The 22,314-nt window shown below is 43.2% G+C and overlaps 1 protein-coding gene across 1 annotated transcript in view; it reads right to left on the bottom strand.

Annotated features, from left to right (window-relative positions):
* The window catches only part of ZDHHC17 (zinc finger DHHC-type palmitoyltransferase 17), a 135,458-nt gene extending 131,736 nt beyond the window's left edge, over nucleotides 1–3,722 (bottom strand). Inside the window, exon 1 of the mRNA XM_044989002.1 lies at nucleotides 3,631–3,722. Within this exon, the coding sequence (XP_044844937.1) occupies nucleotides 3,631–3,693 (63 nt within the window). The 5' untranslated portion in view covers nucleotides 3,694–3,722. The remainder of the gene's footprint in view (nucleotides 1–3,630) is intronic.
* Nucleotides 3,723–22,314: the final 18,592 nt, after the last annotated feature.

Here is a 22,314-nt window from a genome sequence, read left to right as displayed (position 1 = left end):
TTAAAACATTGTACTATCCCTACCCTTGAAGGCTACCTCTTGTTAAACTTATTTGTGTCAAATTTTGTACTGTAATGTTATTTTGTTGGAAAGACAGAGGAATACTATAAAATATTACATATTTTACAAAAAAAATCAAAATCGAGACATTTTACTCTTCATCTCATGAGAATTTCTCTCACGTACTCTGTATTTTGCTTTTGCGTTTTGTTTATTACAAGAAAGATCACAATCAACCACAGTGAACGTCTACATATGTGCTGGGAGGTGCAATTCCCAGATCATGCAGACATACCCATGATAGCGCTCCTTGAGCTAACATGTTAAAAATACCGCTATAGCCAGGGTAGCAAAGGCAGCAGCTTCAGCTAGCAGCTCAAATGCTGACCTCCTGGGAATGTACTCAGGAGGCTAGCATGAGCCTTTGGAAACAATGCAATTCTGGACAGTCATTAAATCACTGCTGTACTTCAAGTAATTTTGTTACCTAATCCATTAAGAATGGTTTCAAGTAACAGGCAATGGCAACAAATTCCACTCTTTAAAAATGCCAAATACTGAAAAACCATTTAGAAATAAAAAACAAATCCAACTGCTAACTTCAGCTAATTTAAGGTGTATGTGTGGAGGGGAAGTATTTATTGTTAGAAACAACAATACTTCAATATTTGAAAGCATTTTTTTTGCCATTTGCTACTGCATCACTAGTGATGTGGCAACACACCAGTGGGGAGTCCCAACATTTCTACAGTCAAGCAGTGCATACTATCCTGTAAATAAACACAAATTTATTATACTGCATATACTGTAAGCTCTTTGAGGCAGGAACTGCCTTTACTTTTTGTGGTCTTGGGCAGAACAGAGCATGTTGTCAACCCTAAAAGAGTAACAGAAGAACGTGATTAACATATCCTATCAGACACAGATGAACTTGCAGTAATATATAAGCATTTTCTCTAAAATTCTTTAGTGTAGATGCAGATTTTATTTTAATATTGTAGCCCCAAGGAGCCTCAGTCATAAACCTGGATTCTATTGTGCTATGCACTGTATAAACACAGAACAAAAAGATGGTCCCTGCCTAAGTTGGCTGGTTGAAATCTAACTGTACAAAGTAATACTAGACTGTCATTTTCTTCTTTGGATTTAAACAGAAGTCTCCTTCAGTAACATTTTTAAGTTTGGTTTGGGTAGAGCAGGGGTTCTCAAGCTGGAGGTCGGGACCCCTCAGGGGCTCATGAGGTTATTACATGGGGGTTGCGAGCTGTCAACTTCCACCCTAAACCCCACTTTACCTCCAGCATTTATAATGGTGCTAAATATATTAAAAGTGTTTTTAATTTATAAGGGGGTGTCACACTCAGAGGCTTGCTATGTGAAAGTGGTCACTAGTACAAAAAGTTTGAATGCCACAGGGGTAGAGGCTAGGATTAAGAGCATAGTTATTATTTACAGTACTTATTCTATCATTACTTTGTAAACTACTGTATTCAGTTTCAGATACCAAAGAAACAATATCTGATTTTACTGCCTGATCACCACCACCTTGTCATATAAAACAAATATGTAAGCAATTTTGAGAATACCTTTGTTTACTATGAACTCTGCAAATATAATTATTCCAAATTAGCAAACAATTTTCAGCAATACATTTTCAGCTCACAGTGATTCTCCTAACAGTTTGTACATGCTTTATTTTTTTGTTCCTTCATATTTTGTCAGTCTGTAAATTAGGATTCTGACCTTGCAATGAGATCAGCACCTTTGCAATTCTCTCAGGACTTCATGTTTTCTGCCATTTTAGAATATTTGACCAATATTTTTCCTTACATCTCACTCCAAAGGAGAAAGTATCTGGTACAGAAGGTTAGACAAATACCTTAGGCCAATTTCAAAAACTCCATTCGTAAAAGGAGATGATGTAGAACTTCAGATACCAAGAGTATTTATTCAAAGTTAGAAAGGAGGTGATCACCTAGCGTGGACAACAAGAAGCAACATGCAGCATATTTACTTGCACTCCACCCAAGCTACCACCAAAGGACCTGTTGGCAGAGGACTGCTTGTCACTTGGGCATTGCAATGTCTGATTTTGGAGTCTAGATCTCATTTTTAAGTTATGTTTAGGCATTTAGGAGCATACTCCTGTTGACTGTGAGTGGTTCCTAAGTGTCAAAAGCCTGTATGAAAATGAGAAGGACAAACAGTCACATTTAGCACTACAGCGTCTCTTTAGACATCAAGAAACCTAAAAGCATCTTTAAAATATTTGTTATGGAAAAGTAATACCATCTAACTGACAAAACCTGGGACCTTGCACACCTATTATTTATCTTTTCATAGGCTAAGAAAACAAGTCTTACCAGGGGCGGCTCTAGACATTTCACCGCCCCAAGCAGGGCGGCATGCCGCGGGAGGCGCTCTGCTGGTCGCTGGTCCCGCGGCTCCGGTGGACCTCCCGCAGGCGTGCCTGTAGAGGGTCCACTAGTCCCACGGCTCCACCGGAGCTGCGGGACCAGTGGACCCTCCACAGGGACGCCTGAGGAAGGTCCACCGGAGGCGCTTGCTGCCCTCCTGGCGACCGGCAGAGCGCCCCCTGCGGCGTGCCGCCCCAAGCACTCGCTTGGCGTGCTGGGGTCTGGAACTGCCCCTGAGTCTTACAATCATCGCCATATTAGATGGGTAAGAGTTCACACACAAAACTTTTGTTTATACTATTTACAATGTCCTTCAAAACCATCAGAGGGGATCTGGATAATGTTTATACATGGCTGACACACAAACAAGGACTCTGTTTCAGTATGAAACATTACCTAAAGTGACCTCTACATGTTATTAAGTAATTTTACAATTTTATTAAAGCGAATGTTAAAAAATTAGATAGTACACAGGTTAAGAAAAGAGTGTCTGTACAAATACTCCAGCACTTGTCCAGTATGGTGAGGGGGAGTAAAGACAAACACATACAGCCCAGCAAGTTCTGGACTGAGTTGGACCAGGCACAATTTCTTACAGCAAACTGCAGCTCAAGAACAGCAGGAAGCGTTTATTCCGGGTCTCAACCGTTTGCCACCGGTAGCTTAGTTGTAACCCTCCTATGCTGTACAAACAAGCCCTGCGGTGTCAGGGATGGTGGGGAGGAGGGTGCAGCTCCGCCAGGCAGTGAGCGATGCTGTACGGAGCCATGTGCATTGCGGAGTCTCCCGCAGGGCTGTGCCCGAACAGCGGAGCGTTCACCTGCGGACCGGGCAGGGATGCCACCGCCCGCACCTCTCCCCGCACCCCCCGGCCGGCTCGCAGGGCCGCTCGCCCCCCCGCAGACAGCTGGGTCGGGTCCCCGCGCTGCACCCCGGCGGGACCCTCCCCCTCTGCGTCCCGAGGCGGTGACAGGGCGCGGCCCCGCGGAGCCCCGGGGTAAGGGAAACGGGCCTCTCCCCTCGGCGCAGCCGCCCCCGCTCCTGCTCCCAGCCCGGCCCCCAGGCCAAGGCAGCCGCAGCCAGCGCCCTCCACCCCCGCCCCGGCGGCCGCGCCACCCGCACAGCAGCCGGCTGGGAGCGGAGAACGGGCGGCGGCCGCGCCACCCACAGCCCGCCCCGCGGGTGGCGGGAGCCCGGGGCGCGGCGACCTCACCTCGGGGTGCAGGATGGGGACGCAGCCCGCTTCTTTCTCGTACTCATCCAGAGGCGCCGCCATCTTGGTGCGAGCCCGCCGCCCGCTGCATGCTGGGTAGCGCGCTGGAGTGGGGGGAGCCCCGGGAGGGTGGCCGCGGCGGGGGTGCCGCGCTTGGGAGGGGCCCGGGGCCAGGCCGTGAAAGGATATTTTATGCCCCAGTGAAAGTTCCACCTTGTGCACCGCCGGCGCATCGCGTATTAGACACGTTCAGAAATGAATCGTGCATAATGTGGCATTGTTCATTAGCATTAATACACATTAGTGGATCCCATCTACTCTGGCGACACCAGGACCCAACCACATCAGCCACACCATCAAGGGCTCATTCACCTGCACATCCACTAACGTGCTATATGTCATCATGTGCCAGCAATGTCCCTCTGCCATGTACATTGGCCAAACCGGACAGTCTCTACGCAAAAGCATAAACGGACACAAATCAAACATCAGGAATGGTAACAGGCAAAAGCCAGTAGGTGAACACTTCAGTCTCCCTGGCCATTCTATAACAGATTTAAAAGTCACTATTCTTGAACAAAAAAATAATAATTCAGAAACAGACTTCAAAGAGAAACAGCAGAACTAAAATTCATTTGCAAATTTAACACCATTAATTTGGGCTTGAATAGAGACTAAGAGTGGCTGGCTCGCTACAAAAGCAGCTTTGCCTCTCCTGGAATTGACACCTCCTCATCTATTATTGGGAATGGACTATATCCATCCTGATTGAATTGACCCTGTCAACACTGGTTCTCCACTTGTGAGGTAACTGCCGTCTCTTCATGTGTCAGTATATAATGCCTGCAACTGTAACTTTCACTCCATGCATCTGAAGAAGTGAGGATTTTTTACCCACGAAAGCTTATGCCTAAATAAATCTGTTAGTCTTTAAGGTGCCACCGGACTCCTTGTTGTTTTTATAAAATTAGAATGGCAGAAACTCCGTCATACTGGGGGATCAGGTTTGGTGGGGAAGGGAAGCAGACTGGGTTCGGGTCAGTGGGGGATTGGGTTTGGCTGGGGAGCAGAAGGGAAGCAGATTGCGTTGAGTCAGTGGGGTATCAGGTTTGGTGAGGAAGGGAAGCAGACTGCGTTCGGTCAGTGGGGGGTTGGGTTTGGCTGGGGAGCAGAAGGGAAGCAGATCAGGTTGAGTCAGTGGGGTATCAGGTTTGGTGAGGAAGGGAAGCAGACTGGGTTCGGTCAGTGGGGGGTTGGGTTTGGCTGGGGATTGCAAGGGGAGCAAACCGGGTTCAGTCACTGGGAGGATCGGGTTTGGCTGGGGAGGTGAAGGGTAGCAGACTAGATTTGGTCAGTGATGGTTCGAGTTTGGCCAGGAGGAGAAGGAAGCAGACTGGGTTCGGTCAGTGGGGGTTTGGGTTTGGCTGGGGATTGCAAAGGGAGCAAACCAGGTTGAGTCAGTGGGGCATCAGGTTTGGTGGGGAAGGGAAGCAGACTTGGTTCGGTCAGTGGGGGGTTGGGTTTGGCTGGGGATTGCAAGGGGAGCAAACCGGGTTCGGTCACTGGGAGGATCGGGTTTGGCTGGGAAGGGGAAGGGAAGCAGACCGGGTTTGGGTGGACTTCGCTGGCTGTCTAAATGTCAGGAGAGCAATTAATTGGGAGCGTCATTCTTATATGTCCTCCCTACAGTCTGCGATCTGCAACCAGCATCTTGATTGACGGCGGCACCCCCAAATCTTGGCGCCCTAAGCAGCCGTCTAGTTTGCCTAGTGGTTGCACCGGCCCTGTGCACAAAACAGTGTTAGAATATAGCATTAAACAAACAAGAAACAATTAACAATTACCATTCTGCAAGCAGTGGACGGCTGCCTACAAGATGGGGTGGGGCAGTTCTCACTCAGCAGCAGGCATCCAGCTTTATTGACAGGTAAGTGTAAGTCTGATTTTTGCTTAATTCAAAAGGACACAAGTGGTCCTTTTGAATTAAGCAAAAATCAGACTTACACTCCTTGTCTCAATCTCTCTTATTCGTCTTAAGGTCCTTCTGCTCTGTCACTCTTTCACACTCTCCAGTCTCCGATCTCCTCCCTCTTCCTCCGATCTCTCTAGTCTGCTGCTGCTTCTCAATGATCTTCTCCTTCTCTCTCTTCTCCTACCACTCACCTTTTAGCTTGCCAGCTGTCTCCTTATATTCAATTCCCTGATCTTTTCTGATTGGCTGAATGAGTTGTCACCCATGCAGGGAGAAGGCAGCTTGAAAGGTCAACCAATCAGCTTTACCCTCACCTCATAGCCAGGGGCGGCTGCAGGCACCAGCATGCCAAGCGCGTGCCTGGGGTGGCAAGCCACGGGGGGACGCTCTGCCGGTCATCGCGAGGGCGGCAGGCAGGTTGCCTTCGGCGGCATGCCTGCAGAGGGTCCACTGGTCCCGCGGCTTCGGCGGACCTCCCACAGGCACGCCGCCGAATCCTCAGGATTGGGGACCTCCTGCAGGCAAGCCGCCGAAGGCAGCCTGCCTGCCGTGCTTGGGGTGGCAAAATATCTAGAGCTGCCCCTGCTCATAGCTACTCCTCTTTCTGCCTCCTCCTTGCAGGTGTTTTGAGTCATCCTCCTGAACTTTCTTCAACCCTTGTTTCTGATTTGCTATTCATCAATTTAGTTTGTATCCTCCATCTTGGGAGTTCCTAATAGAAATTAGCAGTGGCCAAGTTGGATTTTTAACTACAAACTATCATTAATTATAATTTCCCTAAAGCATCTAGCTTAAAACTAATTTGCACACTAAAGCACTCTGATGCTAACACTACCTTTGAAATGCTAGTTGGGAGAGGTGAATTGTTACAATGTTTCTCACTTCCCCACCCCCCACCCCTTCTCTGGCTGTCAGTCTCTCTCTCCAGGGTGCTGCAAACTACACAGAAGTTAAGCAAGTGAAAAAGAAAGGTAAAAGAAAGCCTCTGGTAACACTCCCCTTCTTGCTGGTATGATAGACTCGTTTATCTATCCAGCATTTTCATAATCCAGTGAGTTCAGTGGGCATGGGGTCTTGTCCAGAGCAGACTCAAAGCTTTCCTTTGCTGGAAACCGAGCCATCATATCTTCATACTGGCACAATCCCTCATCACTCTCGATTCTCGCTTTGGTTACACTCCTTGGTGTGTCATAATATATCCTTTTCAGGTAGGGGATCTGCATGTACTTTAGTTGTGTGAATTTTAGCTTGATCCAGTATACCAGGACCACAAACGTAATTATCATTAGAACTTGGAATGCTAAAACTATCACAGTAGGATGTAAAACTACACTAAAGAATCCCGTTGCTCTGGGGGACCATCCTAAAAATACTTCCCACCATCTATATTTAGTATCACTTCTTATACACTCAATTACTTGCTCAATTTTCTTAGTGGAATGGTGGACAGTGATCATAACTTTCTATGCATTCTCCTGGGCCTTTTTAAATTGTCTTTGTAATTCAGGATGATTCATTAATTGCCTAACTAAAGTTATGTTCAGTCCTAAAGGGGACTGGGTTAATTCTCTCATATCTGATATTGATCTTTAATTTCCTCATTCTCAATTTCGGGTAATGCAAACTGGAAACTGCAACCAATCACCCAGGTAGCATTACACAAGCACTTGTTTTCATAAGGGTTATGGGTTACATTGTATATGTAATTTACTTCAAATAATGTGCACCAACTTCTAAACATACACATTTTGCCCAACATATACAACAACTGAACCATTAAATGGAAAAAGATCTAACTTGTAATGGCATTTTCCTCTTTCTTCATTTAAACATATGTCATAAGGTTGAATCGCATCATTACAGCAGATATCTCCAATCCCTCATTCTTTCATTCAAGCCTCAAGTTCCACAGTGTTCCATGTCTGATTCTGCTTTATTGCCCAAAGTTTATGTTCAATTGGTTGCATTACACTTGCGTTAATATTTAACCCAAGTGATACAATCGGAAATATCCATTCAATATGGGCTTTAGACATCATAATTATGAACATAGTTGCTTGGCTTAATTGAGGATTGTATGTGAAGTTTACTATTCTCCACCAAGAGTACAATCTCTTCTCAGCTTCTGAGGCATGTTACCACATAATAATTATTTCATGAGAGAAAATACTACTCATTCCATGTCTTATAATATTCTTTACCACATCATTTGCCCAAGTTTGTGCCTGTATACATGCTAAAGCTAAGGATACATTGTCTTGTAATACCTCTACTGTCTTTAGAATAGTCAAATGATCCTTTTTGTGTGTGTGTGTGTAATTTTTCCCAGCTGGGAAGCAAATTCATGATAAAATGGTGACTAACACTCATATAATTCGGAGATGTTGTTAAAGGTTTTGAGATTGCACCCAAATGTTTCCCCACTGAATTTAATTTATTGGCCAATACCTCGGTATCTATGCTGTTCAACACACCTAAGCCTGTACCTGTTCCTGCTAATATTGTCGTACCCATCAAATCTCTTTTCATTCTATTGGTTGGCGTTCTCAGGCGAAGTTGAGTTTCCATCCACTTTTTCCAGCCCTCAAATAATGAGTTAGTGTACTTTTTTGCATTCTGGATTTTGATGGGAAATATTCATATGGTGTAGATCTATTATTATTTTCTTTAGAGAATAGGTGGCATCTATTATCAACTGTTTCTTGATATCCTCTTTCACAACATAGGGACCAATACTCATTGACTCTGGTTTTTATAGCCATATAAAAGAGAAAAGATAACTAAAGTGAGGACCATTAATTCTCCAGGTCCCACTTCCTCGTCTTCTAGTTATATTTACAGTACCTTCACACCAATAATGAAATAAAATTTGACCCGAATTTCCTCGTTCGCACTTTCTATCATATGTGCATACTATGGTATCTGTAATTTCATTTGATTTTTATATATACCGTAATTCATACCGAACATCTATTCTGCTGACCCCTCTTTGCAGGTCTATAATTTGAAATTGAGTTTCTGTCAAATTAACAAAATTATGATACCATTGTATGAGTATTGTTTTTGTACTCTCCTTACTCCATGTAGGGACATACAATGCTATGACAGCACAGGAAGAATTCTTATTTGGATATATGATTAAATTATCTGATCATGCCATTACATTTGGTCCCTCTATTATGGCACATTGCCATTCTCCCGCTCTTGCTACTTTCCTGTATATTTTACCTATATTATCGGTAGCATCACAATCACAATTTGATGGCTTTGGTACGATATGATAATCCAGACGGGTCATTAAGTGTCCCCACCCTTGAGAGGCATACACAATGGAACACTTATAAGCATCATAATAGGTTGTAACAAACTTCCATCTCCTATCTCCCACACTTTTTTGTATGGCTTTTATAGGACCCATGATAATGGTTATTGCTTTTGCCCTATCATTCTTTCAAACTGTGAACTCGCACCCTTGAATACTGTTGACAATAGTTGCTGTCTTCGGTTTAATCCACTGTGTTGCTATTTCTGTGATTGCCTTCATTGTTCTTTCTATAACCTTTTTCTTGGCTTTAATTGTCAGTTCTATACCTGAATTCATCCTCTCTTCCGCACTTACCAATAAATTTGGTGAGCATGCAATTATTTTTAATCCTTTTAATAGTGCACGCTACCCTGGTCCTACATTAACTACTCCACCATGTATGGTTCCTATTCCTTCATCTGATTTCCATGTACAATTTGAAGGTTGTGGTGATTTCTCATCAGACCTTTGCCAATACTCCCTTTTCCTGATCTCTGAATAAAATACTAAATTTGTGGTCATCATCTGTCATGAGTACCTTATCCCTATAATTTTGTGCCATAAATTCTATAATTCGAACTGGTCCCATTACTACTTTTATTACTATATTTCTTAATTTAGGAATTGTGAAAACACATTCCTCTATACTATTAGCCAAAACCTTATCATTGGGATGAGACTTGGCCCACTGGATCACTGGTGTTGTGTCTGAATTCACACCACCATAGTAGAATCCCATAGACACAAATACCCAGAAGAGCCAAGATTAATAGAACCGCATTTGGCTTCCCTTTCTGAAAGACATAAAGAATGAGAGACTCTTTTCTTTTTCAAAACAATTTTATAATTTATTTTAACAAAAACTTTTTAATAACATTAACTTTACTTTCCCTAAATCACTTACTAACAGTATATTGTTTTTAAAAAAATGATACTAACAATAACACAACTATCTCAACCAAAACTTATTTTAATATTTAAATCTTTAGTAAAACACATTCAATAAAATTATACTAGGATCCATAAAGTTCAATGATTTAAATCTATAAGACAATTTAAAATTTTGATCACGTCTACTTCAATAATCCCATATCCTCCCATGCCCCTGTGCATCAACCCAAAGTGAGTCAAAATCAGCTGATTTCCTATGCTGATCGACATGGGCTGGCTAATATGGATGCGGATTTGTCCCTCTACTCCATTAACCTCATAGTGTCTCCTGAGTATAGGGGCTGAGATCTACATTCGGGTCTAAATTGAGTATGGGCATTGATGACCCTGTATCAATGTGGCAGAGTATCCCTACTCTAACCCCATGGTCATTTAACAGTACTAGGACCAAAGTCTCCCTTGAACGTCTACTATTAATTGAGTTATCATTAATGGGTGAGCTGCTTCTTCCTCGTCCTCAGTTGTTTCTATCCGTGGACTTGAATTCATCACTATCTTATTCTGTGTTGTTTATGCCTTCTAGATCCACGATTATCTCTTTTAACTTCTCCTCAGACATATTTATTAGGTCCATCATTTCATTTAAATCTGGTAAATCATGAAACCATTCTCCTGCCATTTCCTATCTCTTTCTATTCTTGACTTGATGTTCTCCTTTCTGTCTGACTATCTTTCTTTCTAGCTGGTTCAAGAATGAGCAATTTTTCCAGAAACTCATCTAACTCTTGCTTTGTCCAGGTAATGGAAGCTGCAGATGGATATCAATCTTCCTCACCCCACATCTCGTTTAACACTCCTTCATTCTGCATTTTTCCTATCTTATCTTTTTCTGATCCTATAATAAGAGAAATGTTATAATTAATTTTGTTCTCCCTTTTACTTTTTCAACTGTCCTGAGTGAAAACATTTTGACACCTTTCTTTTTCCTTGTCGAATTTCCAGTTGATATATTTTAGGGCTTGACTATTCTAACTGGTCCTTCCCAAATAGAGCTTAGGACATGGCCTTTTTCTTTTGTGTGCTTATACATAAACATATCACCGATCTGCCATTCCTGAGGGTGCAGGATTGGTCCCATTTTCCTATCCATTTGCTGAACCTTTGCTTTAAGTGCTATCACTAATTGTTTATGCGTTTCAGCAATAGATTCTAGTAATTTCTGCATCCATTGGTCTGTTAATATTCTAGGTTGTAATCCATCTGGGGTGTACCAATTACTCACCATTGGTTAGGCAACCTCATATCTCTTCCTGTTATAGCTTTAAATGGAGTTACACCATGTGACCCTAATGGTTTACCCTAATGGCCATCAATGTTAGCGGTAATTTCTGATCCCAATCTTTACCCTGTTGATTTATCACTTTTCTTAGAGCAGTTTTTATTGTTCTATTGGTCCTTTCTACTTGTCCTGAGCTCTCAGGATGTCCGCTATATGCAACCTTTGTTTAATGCCAAAAGCCTGGCACAATCCTTTTGTAATTTCTCCTATAAAGTGAGGTCCCTGATCTGAATCTATTTCTTTAGGGATACCCCATCTCGTAATAACTTGATCCATCAGCACTCTAGCTGTAGTTAATGCTGTATTATTTCTTGTGGGGATTGCCTCCACCCGTTTAGTAAAAGGATCTACTATTCCCAAACAATACTGGGTTCCTTTTGCAGTTTTTGCTAATGGACCAATAAAATCAATTTGCAACCTAGCCCATGGACTCTCTGTTCTCTGATGTCGTAGTGGTCCTTTTGTTATTTTAGTATCTGTGTCATTTGCTGCACAGGGTAACAATTATTTACATATTGTTCTACATCTGCCCTCATATTTGGCCACCAACCTACCATTTACAGTCTATCAAGGGTTTTATCTATTCCCATATGTCCATTATCATGTACCAGTGAGATCATTTCAGTTCTAATTTCTTTTGGAACTATCCATACAGACATATCCTCTTCTGTTTTGGTTGCTAATACTAATCCTGTTTCATGTTGTCAGATTTTCCATCCTTGGTGTCTTTCTTTTGACACCAATTTTTGTACCTTGGGATCTTTTCTTTGTAAAGCTACTAAATCAATCTGTTCTATCCTTTCTCCTTCGGTCTTAGCTACTGGGATCGATTGGAATTGTGCTGCCATACTATCCCCTCACTGACTCCTTCTTTAGCTTGTTCATCTGCCTTCTTATTTCACTGAGCTCCTTCAACATTTTTTTTATGGGCTTTTACTTTTCCCATTAATACTGGTTGTGTCCTTTGCTGTGCCAATTTCCACAAGTATATCAATTTTTCAGTAAGAGCAATGTATTTACCATCTGCTGATTTCATGCCCCTCTTTTGCCATTGAGGCATCCATTCTACGATAGCCCTTACAACCCATTCAGAATCTGTGAAAATAGCCAGTTTAATCTGTTGGCGTATTTTTCCAATGCTACGGTTACAGCTACAGTTTCAGCAGCCTGTGCCGAATGATGTAAACATTGTCTCTTGAAGACCTACTCACCAAATATCCTTACAGCTGCATACCCCTTGTACGCCTTGCCTTCCTTGTAACTTTCGACCTGTCCACAAACCAAATTACATTTACTCTATCCATGATTTCACTTAGAATTGCTCCACCCTGGAATAATATAGGTCCTTCAGAGGGAATTTCTGGTAAGGGACATTCATGTTGTTCCCCTTCAATTATGAGGCCATAAGGAACTGGTGATAGACTTGGGAACCTTTTCCATTGTTACATTTTTATTCAGCAAGGCTAATGTCCATTTTGTGAATCTAGGACTAGATACATGTCCATCATTAATTTTTCCTGCTAAGATATATTTTATGGGAAAATGGGATGTTTTAAGAAGCACTGGGGATAGTCCTACTAAATACTCCCAATGCTGCACAGCCCAAAACAAAGCTAATACTACGGGATTAGGTCGAATTTAGCCACGTTAGGTCGATTTAAAAATGAATACGTCCACACAACCAACCCCGTTCTGTCGACCTAAAGGGCTCTTAAAATCAATTTCTGTATTCCTCCCCGGCAAGGGGAGTAGCGCTAAAAATCGACTTTGCTGGGTCAAATTTGGAGTAGTGCAGATGCAAATCGATGGTATTGACCTCTGGGAGCTATCCCAGAGTGATCTATTGTGACCGCTCTGGACAGCACTTTGAACTCTGATGCACTAGCCAGGTACACAGGAAAAGCCCCAGGAACTTTTGAATTTCATTTCCTGTTTGGTCAGCGTGGCGAACTCAGCAGCACAGGTGACCATGCAGTACCCCCAGAATCGTAGAGCGTACAGTGTTTCTATGCTTCCCCTATCATCTCTGTCCCTGCGGTTAGTGCAGATTAAAAGGCAAAAAAAACCGGACTTGCGATGACATGTTTTCTGAGCTCATGCAGTCCTCCCGCACTGATAGAGCACAGCTTAATGCATGGAGGCATTCAGTGGCAGAGGCCAGGAAAGAATTAAGTGAGCGCGAAGAGTGAGGCAAGACACGATGCTGAGGCTAATAGGGGAGCAAATAGACATGATGAAGCATCTGTTGGAGCTGCAGGAAAGCCAACAAGAGCACAGACTCCCGCTGCATCCACTGTATAACCACCTACCCTCCTCCCCATGTTCCATAACCTCCTCACCCAGATGCCCAAGAAGGGGAGGGGGAAGCTCTGGGCACCCAGCCACTCCACTGCAGAGGATGGCCCAAGCAACAGAAGGCTGTCATTCAAGCAGTTTGATTGTTAGCGTGGCTACAATAAGCAATGTAGCCTTGTCCTTCCCTCCTCCCCCACCCTAACCGGGCTACCTTGTCCGTTATCTAATTTTTCTTAATTAATCAAGAAAGAATGCATGGTTTCAAAACAATAGTTACTTTATTTCGAAGAGGGGAGGGTGGTTGGCTTACAGGGAATTAAAATCAACAAAGGGGGGGGGGGTTGCATCAAGGAGAAACACACACAACTGTCATACCGAATCCTGGCCAGTCATGAAACTGGTTTTCAAAGCCTCTCTGATGCATAGCGCACCTTGCTGTGCTCTTCTAATCACCCTGGTGTCTGGCATGAAATGATTGTCTGCCCTTGCTTTCACGGAGGGAGGAAGGAAGGGAGAGAAGGGAGAGTGACAACATGTACCCAAAACCACCCGCGACAATGTTTTTGCCCCATCAGGCATTGGGAGCTTAACCCAGAATTCCACTGGGTGGCAGAGTTTACTTGCTGTGGGCATATTTGAGCTTTTTTCTGGGCTTACCTTAAACCCTGTTTCTTTTATTTTCTGTAACACTTCATCAAATATTTCTAAATTTTCTTCCTTAGTTTTTGTGCTTATAAGGATATCATCTACATATGATATGATGCTATCCTTATTAAGCATGTTATCCCACATTTTGTTCATGTGCATGTGGCAGATAGCAGGACTGTTATGGAAACCCTTTTGGGTTCTGGTGAAACAAAACTGTAAAGGTAAATTTGTACCAAGAGTCTGGGTGCAAAGGGATTGCAAAGAATGCATTAGCTAAATCGAGGACAGCGAACCATCATGCTCCTCCCATAATAGAAGCAATTACCTCAGGATACTTTGCTACCACAGTAGCAGTCATTGGAGTTACTTTATTCAATGGCCTCAGGTCCATGGTAACTCTCCAAGTTTTACCATCTGCCTTTAAAACTGGTGCTTTGTTGCTCTACAATTACTCCTTGATCCAAAAAGCCTTGGGGAGTTTTCATTAAACTAAGTTCTGCTTTCTTGGGATACTTATATTGTCTTTGAGGTGGGGGATCTGGTCCAGTGATCAAGACATCTGCTTCTATTTTTCCACATTCAGCCTTATTGGTTGTCCAGATTTCCTTATACTTTTGTGCTGTTTCCAGAACCTCTGTCAGCCAATCAGGTCATTTTATTTCTTCAGCAGCCTTGATAGCAGCTAACCTATATCCTGCCTTGATAACAATTGGTTGATCTTCTGTTCTGATCTTATTAAAAGGTATTTCCCATAATACCTTATTTACCAAATCCACTGTCACCTCAAGTTTACCTAATACATCAATACCAGTTATTCCATCACCATCTAAATTCATCAAACCTTGTTTTCTCCCTAATTGAAAATGAATTGGAGCACTAAATGGTACTCTACTTCTTGCTTCATTAAATCCCTACAACTTTCTGACTATCACAGGAGGTCCAAATAAATCCCCATTCTTTGTACTAAAGAAAATGTGGCACCTGTCTATCAACATGTTTTGTTCTAACGCTCTCCTATTAAATTCCACATATACAGTCATCTGTTTGTAAATGTGCTACAAAATTAACTTGATCTTCTTTTACCAATATTGGGGCGATAGGGGGTGCTCGGCCTCCCTATGCCTGATTTCTAGGGTGTGATGGAGCCATAGATGAGCTATTTTCATGGTCCACCAATCTTTGAAATAGTTCTTCTGTAGGTAACCCATCAATTTGTTTGTAAGGTTCATACTGCAGCAATTTTCTCCATATCCAGTTTCTTCTTGAATCACTTTTCCTTTCATAAGGAACAAACTTTTTGTTCCTAACCTCTTCTTGCTTTAACCCTTATTTTTTTCGTTGGTTCTGCTGATTTCTTTGTCCTTTGGGACAATTATTAGAGAAAGTTATTACTGATACATTTTCAAGTTTTCCTTTCTGAGGTGGTTTTCAAGGTGGCATGGTCTCCCTCTGTAATTCATACAGTCTTATTACTTTATCTTCTATAATATGCAGAGGGTTTTGTGCAGGATCATCAGAGACCATTGCCATTCTGATGGTTGGATCAAAGCCTAGCTTTAATGCTCTTTTAAACTGTGGGGCATCATATATTAGTTGATATCCTAATGGAATTATTCCTGCATGTTTATACATTAATTTCTTCCTGGCTATATATAGTACAGGTCTTTCTTTTGGTTTTTGCTTCTCTTGATGAAAGCATGCCACTGGTTCTTCTCCAGGAAAGAAAAACTTCAAAATTTCTCTTTCTACTAAATCACCTTCTCTTCCATCCTGGATGTCATAAGGAAGTCCAGCAAATTCATCTGATTTCATGCATTCTTTTATTAATGCAGAAAGATCACTTCCTGTTAATCCAGGTATCCCTGGTCTTAGCTAACCATCCAATCAATCACTATGTTCTTGTTCAAAGGACCCATGGAGTTTCCTAGCACTCTAATTTGCTCAGGAGTATAGGGTCTTTCTTCTACCCTCTCTTCTGTACCTTGTGCGGTAGTTTTGGTTACTGTGGAGGTAATAATTGGAGCTATGGGAGGTGGCCTTTGATATTCTTCCATTGCTTCTCTGGATGAGCTGTAAAATTCTGGAATAGATTATTTGGGATACTCATTATAACAAGGAGGACCCATGTCTTCTGCATCTGATTCCTCCTCTTCATCACGTAGGGACTTTATTGCTCCTATTGCTCCCTTGTTGGTTTTCAATTCTTCCTCTAAACATGCTTCATGATTTAATTTTCTCTCCCTTTTTGTATCTGAGACAATCAATTTCATTACAGTTTCTCTATTGATTGCCTATTTCCATTCTTCAAATTCTACTATTAGCTTCTCCTGCTCCTCTTTTATTTTACTTAGTTCCTTTTGTGACTCAACCATCTTAAGTGATTGAGTCAGAATAGTGACCCTGACTTGTGTGATCAGTTATAGTTTTCTAAACCTGACCTTTGTAATCAAATTTAAGTTAGATGTAATATTATAACTGTTTTGTTTGTTTGGCTCTCCATGTATGGTTATTACCTGGCAATAAATAACTTTTATGGTTAAGCTGGTTGCTTCCCCCTAACCCTCCAAGATAAAGATCCCTGTAGCGCCCAAAAATCCTGTGGGGTTTGCTCATCAACTACCAGAACAATTGTAACATGAAAGTGGGGATACAGACGTGCTGAACCTGGGGCATATGAGGGTGGCAGCTTAAAAGTGCTGCTCTACCCAGCTTGCTGAGTCCAGGGGCATATAAGGGGTCAACTTGGGAGTGCTGATTAACCTGGCCCTCTCAGATGCGCTCTGTTAATGTCTGTGTGTTCGTCTGATTCTGGGGCTGGAAGGACCCAGCCCTAGGGAACCTAGCTCCTGCAGGATAGCTCCACTGGGAGGGAGAACCTAGGTCCTGCAGAAGGGAGAAGTAGAGCTCCGTATGAGAACACAAGTGATACAAGCAATACATTGATAGAATTACAGACCCTCCCCCAGAAGAGTAACCCTAATAAATGAGCATACCCCAAAGTAACGGGCAAATCTGGTAACAGTATACATATAGTTTGAACCTGTATTATGATGTTTTAAAAAAGTTTCCAGGCAGCTTGCAGACATTTCACTCTTGTGACTGTTCTTTTTACTTTCTATTTAACTAGCCTCCTCATTTTTGTGTAGTTTCCCTTTTTGAAGTTAAATGCTACTATGATCGGTTTCTTTTGAATTTTCTCCCTACAAAGTTGTTAAATATAATTATATTATGTTCACTATTACCGAGCTGTGCAGCTGTATTCACCTCTTGGACCAGATAAAATCTCTTTGGTCAATATGGAAAACCTTTCACACATCAGCTATTGATCATTCATGGTGGCCAAGCATAAGAGATTTTATCAAATGCTATTTGTTTTGCATGCACTAAGGACAAAGTAGGGCAAGTCTATAATATTGGCAAATCATGGCATCCACTGCAAAATGAAGTTAGATTGCAGTCTGATAAAGCCAGTGATACTATTCATGAATATCAAGAACTCACAGTATTGTCTTCCATTTGTTCCTCCTTTTGGATTAAATACACTCCTATGCAGAAGGACACAAAAGATTTACGCTATTTGATTCCCACTTAAAATTTCAAAATAGACCATGACTGGAATTTAAGAGGTGCACAAGCTTTGTGCTGATTATTAAAATAGTTAATAAATCAAGCTATTAATTAATCAATATTATTAGATAACTAATTTGTGCTGACAGTTAAATAGACTAATATATTAAATATTAATTACTAAATAATTAATATATACTATTAATTAATAGATTAAACTATTAAGATGAAAGTAACTTTTGCAGAGGTAACAAGATCTAGTTTACTTAGATTATACATACTGAAGCAAAGAGCGTAGTAGGAAAAATGCCTGCTTGATAATTCCAGCTCATATCTTTTGAGCTGTGAAATTTGACAGTGAAATAAAAAACATGTCCATGATCTGCTTATACTAATTTTAACATCTATAATGTCACTGCAATATTTTTATTAGCACATAACAACTAAAAGTGCAATTAAACTGTTTACCCTGCAATTGAAATCTGCAATTAAAGCTGTATCTGTGCTCTGCTGTCTCAGCAATCAAAAAGCTTAAAATGACAATGGATGTTAATGCAAACAAACAAAAATAGGTGCTAAGATTAAAATGTATACAAGAGCAAATATATTATTTTCAAATCGCATGGTGTTTCTTCTCTTATTTTGCACATGTAACTCCCTTTAATACCATTCAAATTAAATTATCACAGGACAGATTCACTCATATGTTCTATGTTCTGGCTGCTTTGCATCCCTCAGTGAACATGAAGCAGACAAACCCAACTTTACTGCCAGTGGTTTAAATATTTAGTGCAGCCTTATGACCCCACTGTGTGATGTGAAAGGGCTCTAAAGCAGAATAAGTGCGCTATTGAATGTGGGGAAAGTTACATACTGTATGAATGAAATCCTCAAAACCCCTGAATTTGAATACAACTATGGGCCTTGTTCTTTTATCTTTATGATTAAACCAATATCAGTTCTCAAGGTTTTATTGTTTCATACTTTGTCTATGCATTTGTACATATCAGTATATATTATATATACACTTTTTTCCTCATTGCATTTCAGTTCTTGGAACTTTGACTTAGGTGGGAGCAGTGTCAACTCCCCTATTCACAGATAATGCTGCTCTGCTCAAGCGGCTGAACTACCGTGGACATACATACAGCAGCAGGCAACCATCTGTCTCCGATTATGCATAGTTGAAATTCATCCTTTGAAGCATCCATCTAATACAGTGGTTCTCAACCCACGGCCCACAGGATCACAGGTCGCATGAGGCCCAATTAGCACACAGCTGTGGACCAGCTCAGCTGTGTGCTAAAGGCTGGTCCATGTGCCAGGGTCCACCAGGTTTCCGGCTGCCCAGCACGGAAGGGTTCGTGATGTCCCGCCACCCAGCACAGCGGAGTCGGGGCTGGGGCTGCCAGCCTTCTCCATGTAGCAGGAGTCTTGGGCCAGGGCTGAGCCATTACACACATTGAATCTATTTCCCCATGTTAAGTATCCTCACACCTTCTTCTCAAACTGTCTGAAATGGGCCATCTTGATTATCACTACAAAAGGTTTTTTCTCCTGCTAATAATTGCTCATCTTAATTAATTAGCCTCTTAGAGTTGGTAGGGCAACTCCCACCTTTTCATGTTCTCTGTATGTGCATATATATCTCCTTACTATATGTTCCATTCTATGCATCCGATGAAGTGGGCTGTAGCCCACAGAAGCTTATGCTCAAATAAAGTTGTTAGTCTCTAAGGCCACGTCTACACTACCCGCTGGATCAGCGGGTAGTAAACGATCTATCGGGGATCGATTTATCATGTCTCGTCTAGACACAATAAATCAATCCCTGAATTGACGTCCATACTCCACCTCGGCAGGAGGAGTAAGCGGAGTCGACGGGGGAGCCGCGGTGGTCAACTTGCCGCCATGAGGACAGCCAGGTAAGTTGGACTAAGATACTTTGACTTCAGCTACGTGAATAGCTTTAAGCACATACTCAAAGTCAGGGCCGCCCGGGGGGGGGGGGGGAGGGGGGCAATTTGCCCCAGGCCCCGAGCCCCACGGGGGCCCCCACCAGAGTTTTTCGGGGCCCCTGGAGCGGGGTCCCTCACTCGCTCCGGGGTGCCCGGCAAACTCTTGTGCGGCCGGGCGCAGGAGCTTCTGCCGCTCCCGGTCTTCACCCGCGGGGGGGGCCTTCCTCTCCGGGGCAGAAGGACCCCCCGCTGGCGAGTTACCACCGAAGACGGAGCGGGACCCGCCGCCGAAGTTCAGCCCGGTCTTCGGCGGTAATTCGGCGGCGGGGGGCCCTTCCGTTCCGGGACCCGCCGTCGAAGTGCCCCGAAGACCCGCGGCGGGGCCCCCCTCCGCCGAATTACTGCCGAAGACCGGGCTGCGCTTCGGCGGCGGGTCCCGCTGTGGGTCTTCGGGGCACTTCGGCGGCGGGTCCAGGAACAGAAGGGCCCCGCGCCGCCGAAGACCCCGGGCCCCCGGAATCCTCTGGGCGGCCCTGCTCAAAGTTAGGCATGTGCTTTAGTGCTCTGCTGAATCAGGGCTATGATGGGGTATACAAACCTATGCTGGAGGTGGTTAAAGCCAGAGATTTGGAGTGGGGTCGAGGTGGCTGAGTTCACAGTGGTGGAGCAGTTCACCCCCATGCTTCTGGCTTGGGGTAGGGACTGGGTGTTCAAACACCAGCCAGAGTCCCTAGGTGATGTCCAGATCATTGAAAAAGTATTTATCTGCATAACAGCTCTGGTCACGTCACAAAGGAGAGCCCAATCAAGGGAACCAGCAATCACACAGTATGGTCTATGAAGTGCCAGCCTCTAAGGGGCCCAGGAGGCCACCAGGCCCTGAACTAGCTGCCACTGGGAAATCCCAGCATCTCAGGCTGCACCCTGGCCAAAAGCCCCTGCGATCCCTGCAGGCTTCTCCAATGGAAAGTAAGGAGGTGGGAGCAGAAAAGCCACATATGGAAGGGATATGTCAGACATTAGGCTCAGGGCCAGCAGCCACTGGGCCCACAGTGGGGGCCTACTTTTTATGTGGGCACTTGGGTCATCATTATCCATGGGTTCCCCTATATGGAGTGTGGATATGGACATCAGAAAGCCATGCCCATAAGCAAATCCCACCTAAAGTAATGGTCCTTGTTCAGATAAATAGAACTGAAGTAACAGGGCTGGTGGATTGCGGAGGTAGGCAGACCCTGCTCTGGGAGGACTTGGTCCCAAATCCTGAGGCCCACAGGGAGACTATCCACATGTGCAGTGGACTGTAGTGGAATAACAAAATATCTTGAAGTGAGGTTGGCTTTGCCATTAGCCTACACCATTATCTTGGGTCGGGATTGGGAATATTTCTAAGAGGAGGTTTAAACCAGCCCCTGAGGGAGTAACTGAGGAGATCTAGGAGACAAGATCTCAAAACCTGCAACGTTGGCAGGTGTAGGTGAGGAGCCAGACCCTGAAGAGGAGGGATCCAGCCAAGGGGAAGCTCTTCCAGAAGGACCACCTAAGAAAGCAATATTGGCCCCCCTGTAATGATGCTGCCTTTGGCGGGACACAACTGAGAGTATCAGTTCAGGACAAATTGCTTAGAGAAGGGCAGTTACAACCCAAGGCTGGGTTTCCTTTACTATTAAGGCACACCAAACCAGCCAAACAGAGAAGACTTTGGTCTCACCCCACTGGCTAACCATAAGTCATACAAGCAATTCCCTTAGACACTCCAGTTTCTCAGTATCACCATCTGTGCCACTTGTTACGGAGACAAATGAAAACCAATACCCCAGTAAAAGAAAAAAGGTTCTCCCAATCATGAAGGAGCAAACTCCAGACCCAGATCAATATACAAGTCAGATCTTACCCACAAATCACGCTGTTCCCAATCCTTTAGAATCTAAAATCTAAAAGAAAGAAATATAGATGAGAGCTAAAATTGGTTAAATGGAATCAATTACATACAGTAATGGCAACGTTCTTGGTTTGGGCTTGTAGCAGTGATGGAATAAATTTCAGGTTCAAATCAAGTCTCTGGAGTACATCCACAATTGGGATGGATCATTCAGTCTTTAGTTCAGAGCTTCAATTTGTAGCAAAGTTCCTCCATAGGTAAGAAGCAGGATTGAAGACAAAATGGAGGAGATGCAGCTGCCATTTATAGTCTCTTGCCATGCGGCCTGTCCTTCCTTTGTTCCAAAGACAAGCTACCCAGCACATGGCATGGAAAAACCTTAGAGTTCTGCCAATAGGCATGTCCCTGCATGCCTTGCTGAGTCACCAGGTGTATCTGCTTTCTCTCAATGGGTCAGTTGTATAGCTGATGGTCCTGAATGGGCCATCAAGCAGGCTAGGCAGTGCTGATGCCGAATTGTCTGACCCAGAAGCATAGCACAAGTTTGAAATACAGACAGTATAGAGCCAATACTTATAACTTTAAATACAAAAATGATACATTAATACAGATAGCATAATCATAACCAGCAAATCATAGCCTTGTCATAGACACCTTACTTAACTTCCTATGTACAAAATTTGGTGCCATTATATGACCTTGGCTGCAACAATGATCTATATGGTCACAGTTTATGTCAATAACGTCACACACCCCTACAGGAGAGGGACATCCTAACTAGAGAGACAGCTCCAGAAAAGGACCAGAGGGAGGATGAAACCTTGAGCC

This window comes from Mauremys mutica, chromosome 1 (genome assembly GCF_020497125.1).
Source record: "Mauremys mutica isolate MM-2020 ecotype Southern chromosome 1, ASM2049712v1, whole genome shotgun sequence".
Taxonomy (NCBI): Eukaryota; Metazoa; Chordata; order Testudines; family Geoemydidae; genus Mauremys; species Mauremys mutica.
Note: the sequence above shows the minus strand (reverse complement) of the source record. Positions and strands in the feature narration are given on the sequence as shown.